Raw genomic sequence first — 13,348 nt, 5'->3', positions numbered from 1 at the left:
TGCAGCTCCGGAAGTAGAGCTGGTTGTCCAATGACGAAAGGTTGGCGGTTCGAACCTCGCTCCATCCCAGTTTCTGTTACTGTGTCCTTAGGCAAGACAATTTACCCACTTTGCCTCATATGAATGTTAAAGTTCAGTGGTGGTCAGAGGGACTGTTTGATGCAGAATGGCAGCTACACTTCCGACAGTCTGCCGCAGGGCAGCTGTAGCTACACATGTAGCTTACCACCACCGCTGTGTGTGTGCAATGTGTGAATCAATAATGGTTCCAATGTGAAGCGCTTTGAGTGCCCCAGAAAGGTACAATGTGAATCCAATCCAATCCATTATTGTTATCATTATAATATGTGGGTCAATTTTTTTATACTTTCCAACAGCCTCATTTCTTCCTTCTGAAATGCAGAACCGGAACTTCTCCAGGTGATTTTAGTGTCCGGATGTCATCGTCTACAAATTCATCATAACAGCCTAAAGATAATTCTGGCCAGTAAGTGACAGGCATGTAAACAAACAGCAAATTAAACACTCACCACCAAGTTCCCTATGACCATGACCAGCATGAAGACCAGGATGCACAGCGGCTGACCAGCCACCTCCATGCAGTCCCACATGGTCTCGATCCATTCGCCACACAGCACACGGAAGACAATGAGGAAGGAGTGGAAGAAGTCCTTCATGTGCCAGCGAGGCAGCTGACAGTCGAAGGAAATCTTGCACACGCAGTCCTGGTAGTTCTTGCCAAACAGCTGCATGCCCACCACCGCGAAGATGAAGACGATGATGGCCAGGACCAGCGTCAGGTTTCCCAGGGCGCCCACTGAATTGCCAATGATCTTGATGAGGGTGTTGAGGGTGGGCCAGGATTTTGCCAGCTTGAAGACTCGCAACTGGTAAAGAAAACACATTGGTAAAAAATCCATTACTGAATCAAAGCACTTCTTTTCTTTTTTGAAAATGAATTGTGAAGTTTCCAGGATTGTGCAAAGTTCAGTTTGAGTGTTCTCACGTTAATGTCTACATGTGGCCTGTCATAAAGATCACCAGAAATAAAGGAAGTTTCATCCTTTTCATCATTGGCATGCACCATGTTTCTCGAGTGCATAAAACACACAGCCCTGGAAATCATCAAGCCTTTGTGACGTCACAAAGGCCATTTCTACTTCTCCAAGGTCAGTGTTGTCTCTGTCCTCTGACACCGCTTTAATGTATCCTTCCAAAGACCCAACAAATCTGGAGTGTTTGCAGGAAACTAGATGCTAGCGTTAACAAAACAAAGGGGTAAATGAGGTTTCCAGGAGATCTGTACATTGCTTTGTGGAAAATTGATCATGCAAAGAAATCATCATGTGAAAAAATAATTAATACAGAACCTTGAGACATCACATATTTGTAATGTCTTTTTGAGGTTTTGTGTAGTAATTTACATTTATCAGCAGCATGAATACATGTTGTTCATTAAAGCATCATGCATTGAGAAGTCTCAAAGATCTGTTACCAGTCTGAAGGATCGCAGGACAGACAGGCCCTCGACATTGGAGAGGCCGAGCTCCATCAGACTGAGGCAAACGATGACGCCGTCGAAGATGTTCCAGCCCTGCTGGAAGTAGTAGTAGGGATCCAGCGCAATCAGCTTCAGCACCATCTCGGCAGTGAAGATCCCTGTGAACACCTGAAAACAGGAAGTGGCAGAAAACCCAACAACGCCTCAAAAAATCTTTCGTAAGTGTGCAAATTTATGAAAGTAGATTTCCAAATAATGGAAATGTGGCAAAATGTATTATTTAAACATTACTGTACTAACTTCCAATAGGGAACTCTAAATTGTCTATAGGTGTGTGTGTGAGTGTGAATGGTTGTTTGTCTTTGTTTGTCTCCCTATGTGGCCCTGTGATGAACTGGCGACTTGTCCAGGGTGTCACCCTGCCTTCGCCCTATGGCAGCTGGGATAGGCTCCAGCAGACCCCCAAAACCATGAGTTCAGGAAGAAGCGGGTAATGAAAATGAATGGATGGATGGATGGATGGATGGATGGATGGATGGATGCACTAACTTCAACATGTTCAACATCCAGGGAAATTGTTACATTTACTGTATCACAGCATGCTCAAAAATAAACAAATAAAGAGTGCTGCTTTGGAAATTACCAATAAAAATATAATGGATGCAAATAAAATAAAAACTGAAGCTACGTGGTAAAATACTGATCCCTCATTACTTTATACATCCAGATTTGAAACATTTGAAACACTGACAGAATTCTAAAATGACCAGGAAGGGGAAACAGCAGGGTATAAATGGGGAAACCAGACAAGGAACAATCACAAATGGACCATTGAGAAAAAGCTTCAACATAACCCTGTCTGACCTCCACACCAGCTATAAAAACCCTCAGCGGTCTGATAAATGGGATGTATTGTGAGAAGGACGGCCAACTGTCACCTATCCTCTTCACTTTTATCTGCCTGGAGCTTTCAAGTCCTCCTCACCAACCCAGCATCACTCAAGAAAGAGTGGCTGTCAGAGTGGGGAGCCATCCCTCCTCCGTCATCCAGACGCTGTTGCACTCACCAAATTGCCCACTGAGAGCATGGTGTTGAACTCATCAGTCATGGGATAGTGTTCCAGAGCCATGAAGAGGGTGTTCAGCACGATGCATATGGTGATACCCAGGTCCAGGAAGGGATCCATCACCATCAATGTCACCCACTCCTTCACCTGCCGCCACCAGGGGCAACATTCCCATATCAGGTACTTCTTGGCGAAGGTGTACCAGCAGGGGTGACACTTCTGCCTCGACTCCTCCAGCTCTGCAGAGAGGCATATGAGCATTCCATGAAAAACATTTTAAAACTATTGGACATAATCTGAAGAGCAAGGCATCAAAATGAGCTTCATATGACCTTGTGACCTTCAGATCATTTTTGAAGTGTGACTGCAACCAGAGTTTATCATCCACAGGTGAGGCCACTCAGCACAGAAACACAAGCTGGGCTTTACACTGCTGCAGGCAGGAGCAGGTGCTCCATGGAATTCAGCAAACATCGGTGTAACTGACCATAAATCAACATTAATGATCAACTAAAAAAAAGGCAGCATTCTCTGTCTCTGGTCAGCCACACACAGGGGAAGAAAATCCTGTACTTTCTGAATTGTGAATACTGAAGCTCACTTTTTTTCCTTTTCATTTTCTGCACTAATTGCACCCATCTGCAGCAGTGTGGAAACCTAGCTCTCAATGAGGGCTTCTACATACCGGAAGAAAAACAAAATGAATGCATCCATTTAAAAATGCAGCAAAACTAGAGAGACTATAACAAAAGACACTTGTGTTTAAAATATTAAGCATTCAGCACTAATGCATGTGACCTGGAACTCACCTCTTAAAGCGGCTGCAACATTTTCACGTTTAATAGTGACTTTCTAAAGCTGTGATTCTTGCAAAGAACTGCAATGGAACTCTCGTTGTTCAAATAAAGGAAACAAGCAGGGGAACTTCTCTCTGAGAACTGACCGTCCATGGCGTCGCTGAGGAAGCTGACGGAGCTCAGTCCCCTTTTCCTGTGAACCACAGGGGCCTCCTGGGTCACTGACGGGGACCGCTGGAGGAGAGGCCTGGGACTTGGGTCCTCCAAGTTGATCAGCTTCTAACAGAGAAGACACACCCAGGAAGTTGGGTGCAGGAACTTTCTCGGCTTTGTTGGGATTGCAACTAATATCAACCTTGGAAGCAAGTCCCATCAGTTTCCCATCGCTCACCAAATCTTCCCTGACCCTTTCCGTGCTGTAGGCAGGAATGGATGTGGGAGTGTGGAGACCCAGAGTGGTGACGCCGTTCTGGTCCAGGGAGATGTTGAGTCGGCCGTTGACGTTGTGACTGGGTGTGAAGATCTGCGAGCAGTGGCTGCGCACGCTGCCCGTCCGCCGTTTCCAGGGCGTCACCATGGAGCTGGCCCGACTCCGGAAGGCGTCGCCGTGAACACTGTGCTCGTCATCCCCGAAGTCGGCCTCTGAGTTGTTGCGCACCCGGAACGAGCTGAAGATGCTGATCTGGCTTCCTCTCCTGGTGCTGAGGGGATGCGAGGAGAGCGTGGCCAGCAGCGGGTGGGCCGGCAGAGGAGACAGAGGAGGCTGCGAGGAGACACACAGGGGGTGTCAGCGCCAACACAGTGTCACAAACAGGGCAAACACAGTCTCGCAGGGACATGAGGAGGGCTGGGTGGCGTACTATCGGCTCATCCAGCAGGTCAAATTTGTCCTCTGCGGCTTCCTCCGTCATCTCCTCCGACAAGGTTCGGTGCGATCTTCTTCTTCTGCTGCTGCTTCGTCGAATGCTGCCGGCCTTCAGACAGAAAGGCGACAGCTCCGGGGACAGCACAGAGTCTGTCTCCTGGGCCTGGCGTTTCGCTGCCAACTGGACACAGACGAGATTGCATGAATCGCACGTGGCAGGACAGAATTCACTGCATCATCCCTGGCCAGGCCATCTGCGTTTCACCAACCCTTTGCTCTCGGCGAAGGTGCTCCATGGCCAGCTGGAACTCCCTCTCCTTCTGCCAGGCCTCTGCGATAGTCGCCTGGTTCTGCTCCTCGTAGGCCATGGCCACGACAGCCAGGATGAGGTTGATCAGGTAGAAGGAGCCCAGGAAGATTACCAACACGAAGAAAACCATGTAGGTCTTCCCTGCTGACCGCAACGTCTGAGGGCGTACACAAAGAAGTCAGACTTTAACTAAATAAAATGAGGAGAAGAGGTTAAAATAGAACATCAGATGTTAATGTGTCCTGTTGTATGTGAAATCCAAGGTCCTAAAAACGTGCAAAAGTAATTTAAGCAATGGTTCATAACAGTAATCTGTGTCTGTAGCGTGTTAGTGAAGCCCCAGCAATGAGAAAACCTTTTATGTAATATCTTTATGTACTACTACTACTACTACTACTACTACTACTACTACTAATAATAATAATAATAATAATAATAATAATAATAATAATAATAATAATAATAAGAAGAAGAAGAAGAAGAAGAAGAAGAAGAAGAAGAAGAAGAAGGAGAAGAAGAAGAACAATACTAATGATATATCATGAATGTCAAACAGCTCACTAGTAATTATCATCAATGTAGTCCTGCAACCAAAGCGTTTTGAAAACTGTTTGGATCTTATGCCAAAAATAGACCTGGTGAAAGAGTTTTTCCCAGTAGTCCTGCGTCATGAGCCTGAAGAGAGCCAGAAAAGCCCAGCCGAAGGTGTCAAAACTGGTGTAGCCGTAGTTGGGATTCCTCCCCACTTTTAGGCAGTCGAACCCATCTGGGCACTTCCTGCAAGAGGGCACAAGGCAGATGACAGTGGGACAAACACTGGTAAACAAAGGCTTTGCACAATTAAATCAAAGACAGCTGGGGCAGATACGGCTGCGGTGGAGGTTGCGTGCAGGCTGCACCGGCAGGGTTAAAACATCTCCAGTAGCTACACGTAGCCCAGTGACTCCCAGGGGCGGGGGCACGGATGAGTATGTAAGCACACATACACACACAAACACACACACACACACACACACACACAGATAACACCATTACTGCAACTGAAGAGGCTGACTGAAATTTGCTCCACTGCAGGAGCACTAAAATGTACTGGAGCAAAAGGGATTATGTTGAGCCAGATGGATATCAAATTGTGGTTCTGGAGAGGGGAAAAAAAATCAGTTTCATGCCTCCGCAACTGATCTTCATTGTCAGCACAGTGGCATTATGGCAAATATTTAAGTTGGGCGGTTGAGAACAAACTGGGCTGCCATGACAATCTGAGTGCGGAATAATTTGGTAATGGCCGGGAAACAGCTGGGCGGCAGAGCACCGCCATCAGAACAGCTGCAGCTCCCTGCAAGCGGACAGCTGAGCAGGAGCACTCACTAATATCCAGCGGGGGAGGACAGAGGACGCAGCGAGCGTCCCGACACGTCTTCCTGTTTGGCTGCCAGGACCAAAGCACCAGTGACCGCTCAGTTCGTGCCCTCTGTGGTCTAACACACGCAAACTCGCAACCTGCAGACGCGTGTTTGCATGCGGCAGCGCTGCCGGCCATTTGAGAGAGTTTGAAATGACAACACAGCAAATATTGGGCAAATACTGACCAGTTGTAAGGGACAGTTAAGCATATGCATCTTAATTTGAGCTCTGTATGTTGAGTAAATCAACTATCTGGTTCCAGCTTGGTTTGCAGAACTACAGCACCTGAGAGTAGTTTAAAAAAAATCTTATTGGAAGATTTGGTCATGTGCTCAGATGGAGAACCAACAAGACTCTGGCATAATCCAGAATATTTTAAAAGTCATTTTTCATCTCATTACTTTTTTGTACTTTCAACAGTTGATACATCTTCTGGAGGTTGGAGAAAGGACCCAGTCAAACAAAAATAATATTAAAAGATGATTAATCTGATTTTTAATGAAACAGACAGAACATTTGTCCAATCACAAACCTTCCCTTCAATCTTCTCCTGCAGTCTTCAGTCGCCTCAAGTACACTCCGCAGGCTATTTGCCAGAAGGATGCATAAAACAAACTCAAGTGATGTGGGAAACCCACATCTACTTTATCCAACCAGCGGCACATTTGACCTGTTCACCCACTACAGTTTCACATCCAAGTTATAAAAATATTGCATAGGTCGGACGGTGTCCCTTTGCTCACACGTATGCCACCCTGGATGGCTTTCCATTTATTTAATGCAGTTTGTACAACAGGGCAGAGGAACATCTGTCAATCCAACAGAGTGGCGGCCGGCCGGTCTCGGCCACGTCGCCGCCCGGCCAAGGGCACCCGCTGAAAGTCACTGGTGTTGCTGCACGACACCGCCGAGATATGAAGGGATCAACACTTGCCTGCACTCGACAGCAGGCCTGATGAGAAACTGCTCGAAGCCTCGCAGCAAATCGCTCGTCACAAACTCGTTAGCCGGCTCGGCAGAAACTATCCTTCCTGTGGTATTTTCAGAACCTCCCACTTCCTCTGCCCCCACCTCCCCAGTCCTCCAGGGGGGGCAAATATGATTGCATATGTGTGCGCGTACAGTATGTGGCTGCATGAATCTGTGCGCGTTTGCATGTGTGTGACAGTGTGTGTCATAATAACGTATCCAAAGCTTTAATTTGGAAATCTACTCAGGGATTACTTGTTGGAATACACTCAAAAGATTAAGCATCCTCTATGTTTTACGTCCTCCATCACGACCTGCTTAATATCTTGCCCCGTCTCTGCAGCCAGCCAGCCCTCAGAAAGTTCCATCTAAAATGTCGCAGAGGGCTTTCTCAAATCATCATGCCAACAGAAACACGAGCTGCCCCGCAGCTACGCTAATCTGGCTAGTGCGCTCTGTCTTTCCGAGTCTTTAAGCAAACCTCGGTCGGCGAGAGACAAAAAAAACAAACAAACAAACAAACATACTGGAATTAATAGGCAACCATGACAGAGCGTTATTAGACAATAATCCTGCCTGTTCTCTTTTGACCGTTAATACAGCCATTAGACACTGAAAGAAAAGATTAAAATGGACTGTGCACAGCAATGTCCGGCTGCAGCCACACGAAAACGGCGGAAGAGCAAAAATGCAGAGCAGCGACTGCACAGAGCCAGTGACTTGTAGATGCATCCAGCAGGGTCGCGACAAAAGCTTGACCCACCATTTGTTTAAGTTGAATTATGTCGTTTCCCACTGAAAGTCCCACCATCCCTCCACCCCATATACGTCCTGTTTCAGCTCTGACTCAAACGCAAATTACTGACTCAGATCTTCCTCTTTGGGGGATTAAGACTCTGTGTTGTTGTTTTTTCTTGAGAGGTTACGGAGGGATTAAAAATGGAAGGTTTTGGCAGCTCACTGATGCCAACACTATTGTGTAATACCTCTGCTGGACCCATTTATTTTTAACTTATCAAAATAACGTAAAGAAAGCTGGATTTACTGTTCACACAAGGTCTAAAAAGTTAAAATATCCGAGGAATTATTCCGCACAGTATCAGGGCTTCAACAACACAATATTTTACAATCTTTCACTACAGACTCAATTCAACAAACTTGCTGAATCAAACATGTACGCTGTATAAAACTGCTGTATGAATTTACCTTGTTTTAGTTTTGTTGCTTTTTTGTACTTGGAATAGGTTTGTATTTAAGGCTTTAGATCTAAAGGAAAATAGAAAAATTCAGACATTTTTTCCCCATGTGAACCAAAAAGCCTGACAAGGCATATGCACAAGTAATATAATATTATACATAGTCTGCCAGAGAGCAGTCAGATTGCTAAGATTTCATGTCTGAAATCCCTCCCATCCACTTTAAAAAGTTCAAATCTGAATCACTTTTCAGCCGAGCGGGGAGGAGATTAGGGTGGATGCTGCAGGACTGCACGGTATTTTTTACATTCAAAAATATGGCAAACAACAGCAAAATAGACTTTCACTGGTTAAACTATGTCTTCACTTTTCACACATCTGTTTTGGCAAGAGGTTCATTAAAATAGAGATAGAAATCAAGAGGTGTCATTGCTTGCTATAGACTGCCAAGTGATGACACTGGCTGTAAAAACATTTGATTTGTCTGATATGATTTGCCCAATCATAAAACTTTTTTTTTTTTAGGACTTCCTCAATCTAAGTATATTCTGCAGGCTGTTTGTAAAATGAGTAAAATAAATCTAGTTCATTTGCGATACTTGATGTGTCATTTTACCTCAATCCAAATAACTTATTTTTTTTGCAGATGTAACCCTTCAACAAGAGTAACATTTGGCCAATTCACCTACAAAACTTTGAACAAATTCCTGTGGAACCTAAACAAACATTTTAAACTACTGTTTGTGAGAAAGAAATAAGTTATCTGCAGCAAACCTCCCTCCTGAAGCCCTGTGCCGCTCCCCCACATCACCACCACCTTTTTGGTGGTTATTTGCTATCATCCATTAGGTGTACTCAAGGCGAAGCGGAGGACCTAATGGAAGCCATTTGTTGCAGCAGCAGGATTTTAGCCTCACACAGATGGTGTATTTAGTTCGCTATAACCCCTGAACTGGGCCTGGCACGGGCACAGTCATCCTTTTGTGGCTGTTTGAAAAGCATTTGGAATTATAGGATTATTCGCCGTGCACGCTGAGTGGCAATATTTGAATGGTTTCACACTGCGCCCTTGATTGTCAGTAGAGAAAATCGTAACCTACATAGGAGTTTATTCATTACAGGAGGGGAAAAAAACTAAAACCCATAAAGTTAAACATGTTTCCGTCCCGCAGCGGTGCAACAATCACAGAATATCAATCTGAAATGATCCGCCTCCCTCCGGTTGACCTAATCATGTCATAGAGCTTTTGAGATGATGAAATCTCCAAAGACCCCCTCCCTACCCCCGCCGCTCACCCACTCACCCTCACCCTTCCAGCTGGCAACTCCATGGTTTCTCAGTAGAGGGTTCCAGTGGAGTGATTATCCACAACACATGTTGTCTTGCGCGCTACCGTCTCTCACGCTACAGCTGACGTCATCACTACTCTATACATTACCCGCCAGCTTTACAGTCTCGTCTATTTTTGCCATTTCTATTTTTCAGCTCGTGCTCTGCAAAAACTGTTTGCACAAAAAAAAATACCCATGATGATCAAGCCTCTGCGTTCAACAAGACATGCATGCATAGGATATCAAAAGCCACTGGCTGCTGTGATATTATGTAACAGCCCTCAGATGATTAACAAACAGTAAGCAGGACAAACTCACTTACCCTGCATCACTCCCATATCCGCATATTAAGGCATCCTTTGCTCCTTCAACTTTATAAAAATTATCTAAGAAAAAGACAAAATGGTTCCGCATGAAGGGACATCATTATCTTTCAGTGTTTTGCATTCTGAAACATTGGCTGCCGTCGATTGGGATTTTTCTTATCCCCAGTTCTCCGCCAACCTTCGCTGCTGAGGAACGCCTCCCTGGAGCTCCAGCTTCTGTTGTTGCAGGTGAAAGACTCGATGTACGAGGAGTTGATGCAGTGCGCGAGGCTGCGGACACACTTCTGCCGCAGCAGCCCCATGAAGAGCTGCAGGCCGATGAGGGCGAAGACGCTGAGGCAGAAGACCGTCAGGATCATCACGTCGGCCAGCTTCCTCACCGACTGGATCAGGGCGCCCACGATGGTCTTCAGACCTTGGCGACAGCAGGGAAGACAGATATGGGGAATTCTGGACACTGGATGGCGCTGTACTGTGGAAACTTGGACCGGCGGCGGTCATACCTGGGATCACCGAGATGGTCTTTAGCGCGCGGAGCACTCGGAAGGTTCTTAATGCTGAGACGTTTCCAAGGTCAACAAATTCTGTCACGTATCTGAAATTAAAATGCGGAGGATTTCTGTGACATGTGGAAAACCTTGAGAAAGAATTCTGAATATGTAGAATTTCCTGTGTGCAGCCTTCGATGGAACTGTAACAGCAATGTCAGTTTTGTGACAATGCAATGATGTAAACTTGACTAATGGCTTGACTAATAAACTTGGTTTCAAACAATGGGGGCTCCAGGTACAAAAGGAGGCGAGGTGAGGTGCTGATGGTGCAGAGGGGATGCATTCCCCTCATACTTGCACTCCGCTTACTTGTATAGATCATTAGTGGAGTGAAACTGCCATGCAGAGCAGCAAGTGTGATGCCCCTGTGATTTTAAAACTTACATTTGAAAATGGTTTTCTTGTGATAAAATGAGAGAACGGATATATGCTAATGCTATTTGACGTCAAGTGAGAACAAGTGACAGTCACACTGCCAAAACAACATATTTCATAAATTCTTGTGAAAAAAGTTAAAAAGCAACACTGAAGCGATAAGATTTCAGGACTTTTCAGGGCAAAAGTCTCTGCTGTGGGGGAAACACAGCGGAGGAATGAAAAGACCCATAATTTGATTGAGCGACTGTAACCTTTACCATCGACACTGTCTAAAAAAGGATTTTGTCCTGCTGTTTTCAAACAACGACAATGTCCCGTGGAGATGATTAGTCTCGGACAATGCTGTATTAACGGATCACGGGGTCAGCCCGTCTAATCTGCCATGGGCACCGTAGTCGTACAGTCGCGGCACACAAATCTCTGCCACCGACAATAGGCTCATCAATCACAGCCGCCGCTGTTGCGTTTATGAAAAACACTGAATGCGCACAAAGCAATACTATCAGCTCCCGTAGCCTGGCCTGGCTTCGGCAGAACCAGTCTGAATTTCATGGAACGTTGTGACGTACGCCATGATGATGACGCTGAAATCCAGCCAGTTCCAGGGGTCCCGCAGGAAGGTGAAGGGCATGACGCAGAATCCTCTGGCAAAGATCTTGATGGCTGACTCGAAAGTGTAAATGGCGGTGAAAGTGTACCTGAAAAAGATGTTCACAGGGACGGTGAGACGCAGCTCCGTTGACGCCAGTGTTATATTTCAAGGGCGGAGTGAAACTCAGAAGTAAAATCAGTAGCAAGCTGAAGGTGAAAGGAAATATGTTGAAAAGAAAAGAAAGAATAACATGCATTTCGTTTTTATTAAACTGACTTGTAACATGTAACAGCAATACTGACGCTCCAGTTACTGAGCCAACGTGTCTGTCTGGCCTGTCCACAGTGGACAGGTGTGCTTTCACAAGAAGGAGCTGGGCTGGCAACCCAAGCAACATTATCCTCTACCAGGCCAGCCGGGGGCGCTGTTTCAGTGACAGAAAGTGAATTCTCACAGATTCTCCAAGTCAATAAATCATGAGCTTGATTTTTAAAACAATAATTTTAAGGAGGAAAAGATGTGAAGTGCTGCTACAAAGTAATTCTATAGATGAAGCAGGTCCATAGACATGTTGCAAACATACATGCTTGAAATGCTTGCACTGGATGACTCACATTTTTTGCACAATGCAGCTGCTATTCTGGTGTAATCAAACGTTGACATCCATCGAGATCCAGTGTTAACTAGAAATATTATTTTCTGCCAAAGTTGCACTTCATGTTTTCTGCTCCGCTTGTGCGTTTTGATTTTTTCCCAAACATTAGTCCTTAACAATCTCTGAGCTTACTCCCAAACTTACACGCAGCTCATTTGCTTTAGGAACTGTAGTTAAAGACAGAATTGTCATTATTGGCTGCAGGGTTTGCATATTGTCTCCATGTTTACATTAAATAATAAGTAATGAGTTAAACAAGCCTAAAAAATAATTACTAGAGATTAAGAGAATAGTGCGAGTCATGAACTGGGTATATATTCTATCTATAAAAACATACTGACACTCTTTAAACAATGATGCCATGAAGATGGTGAGTTGTTTGTTTTTTTAATATAATTGTAGCGTGTTCAGCCACAGTGCTCTGCAAAAATCTGCAAAAAACTCTCATTAGACGATTTTCATCCTACGAGTAAGCTGATCAGATACCTCGGTGCTGAATGACCAGACATCTTATGCAGAGCTTCAAAGCAGAAAATTGCAGAGTTGCTTGTCAATGCAGATCACATGATGCATGCTATATAAAAAAAAATCATGCCTCAACATAAATAACCTGCACAAATATTCCACATCATGCTTGAGTGTCTCTTCACTCACACGTTCTCCTCGTGCACGATGCTACTTACATGTTGGACGACTCTGTAAACTACTGGCAAAACAACACACAGCGCAAGAGTTTCAGTGAAACATTAGTATGTGTGTGTTTGTGTGTGTGTGTGTGTGTGTGTGTGTGTGTGTGTGTGTGTGTGTGTGTGTGTGTGCGTGTGTGCAGGCACTCACTCCAGGTGCTTGGTCCATGGGGCCGGGTCCGACATGGCCATGAAGAAACAGTTGGTCAGTATAGTGAACATGATAAACAGGCTGAACAAAGTGGAAAAGCGGTCAAGGAAAGATCATCAGCAAGTATGTTTAACAGATTAAAACAAATTCTACACAGCTTCCGTACCTTATTCAGTATTGGATATAGTATATTTGACTATACTTATATTCATTTATTTTTTTTCTCTGTGTTTTTACAGAGAAAAAAAAGTGTTTTTTCTCTTCAAAAACACTTACAAGAGTGCTTTATAAATTAAGCCAAACTGAGCCTTTAGGATTTGCAGTCAATGTGTTAACCTGCTGCACTAGAAGTGCAAGTGCAAGTGCAAATTCCATTTGACAGTGACACCATTCACTGTCACAGATGTCAGTGAGAAAACATCAGATAGAAATTCTGTATATTTTTGAAGGTATGTTATGTGATCAATAGAGGTTGCATCCTCTGCAGTGTGGAGGAAAGACTCCCGCCAATGACTCCCCATGAAAAGTAGGAAACAGCTGTCTGAGAACTAATAGGCTGCCGTCACAT

At 44.8% G+C, this 13,348-nt stretch overlaps 1 protein-coding gene across 1 annotated transcript in view; it reads right to left on the bottom strand.

Moving 5' to 3' along the window:
* LOC142884762 (sodium channel protein type 5 subunit alpha-like) overlaps positions 1-12,893 on the bottom strand; it is a 24,260-nt gene extending 11,367 nt beyond the window's left edge. The window contains exons 1-13 of the mRNA XM_076020648.1: positions 12,781-12,893; positions 11,266-11,394; positions 10,271-10,362; positions 9,946-10,182; positions 9,764-9,827; positions 5,176-5,317; positions 4,500-4,697; positions 4,226-4,411; positions 3,757-4,128; positions 3,512-3,644; positions 2,569-2,807; positions 1,496-1,669; positions 531-887 (exon numbers count right to left, since the gene is read on the bottom strand). Of these exons, the coding sequence (XP_075876763.1) occupies positions 531-887; positions 1,496-1,669; positions 2,569-2,807; positions 3,512-3,644; positions 3,757-4,128; positions 4,226-4,411; positions 4,500-4,697; positions 5,176-5,317; positions 9,764-9,827; positions 9,946-10,182; positions 10,271-10,362; positions 11,266-11,394; positions 12,781-12,851 (2,394 nt within the window). The 5' untranslated portion in view covers positions 12,852-12,893. The remainder of the gene's footprint in view (positions 1-530; positions 888-1,495; positions 1,670-2,568; positions 2,808-3,511; positions 3,645-3,756; positions 4,129-4,225; positions 4,412-4,499; positions 4,698-5,175; positions 5,318-9,763; positions 9,828-9,945; positions 10,183-10,270; positions 10,363-11,265; positions 11,395-12,780) is intronic.
* Positions 12,894-13,348: the final 455 nt, after the last annotated feature.

The sequence above is a fragment of the Nelusetta ayraudi genome, unplaced genomic scaffold (genome assembly GCF_046127955.1).
Source record: "Nelusetta ayraudi isolate G7.1 ecotype Tasmania unplaced genomic scaffold, CSIRO-AGI_Nayr_v1 ptg000011l, whole genome shotgun sequence".
Classification (NCBI taxonomy): Eukaryota; Metazoa; Chordata; class Actinopteri; order Tetraodontiformes; family Monacanthidae; genus Nelusetta; species Nelusetta ayraudi.
Note: the sequence above shows the minus strand (reverse complement) of the source record. Positions and strands in the feature narration are given on the sequence as shown.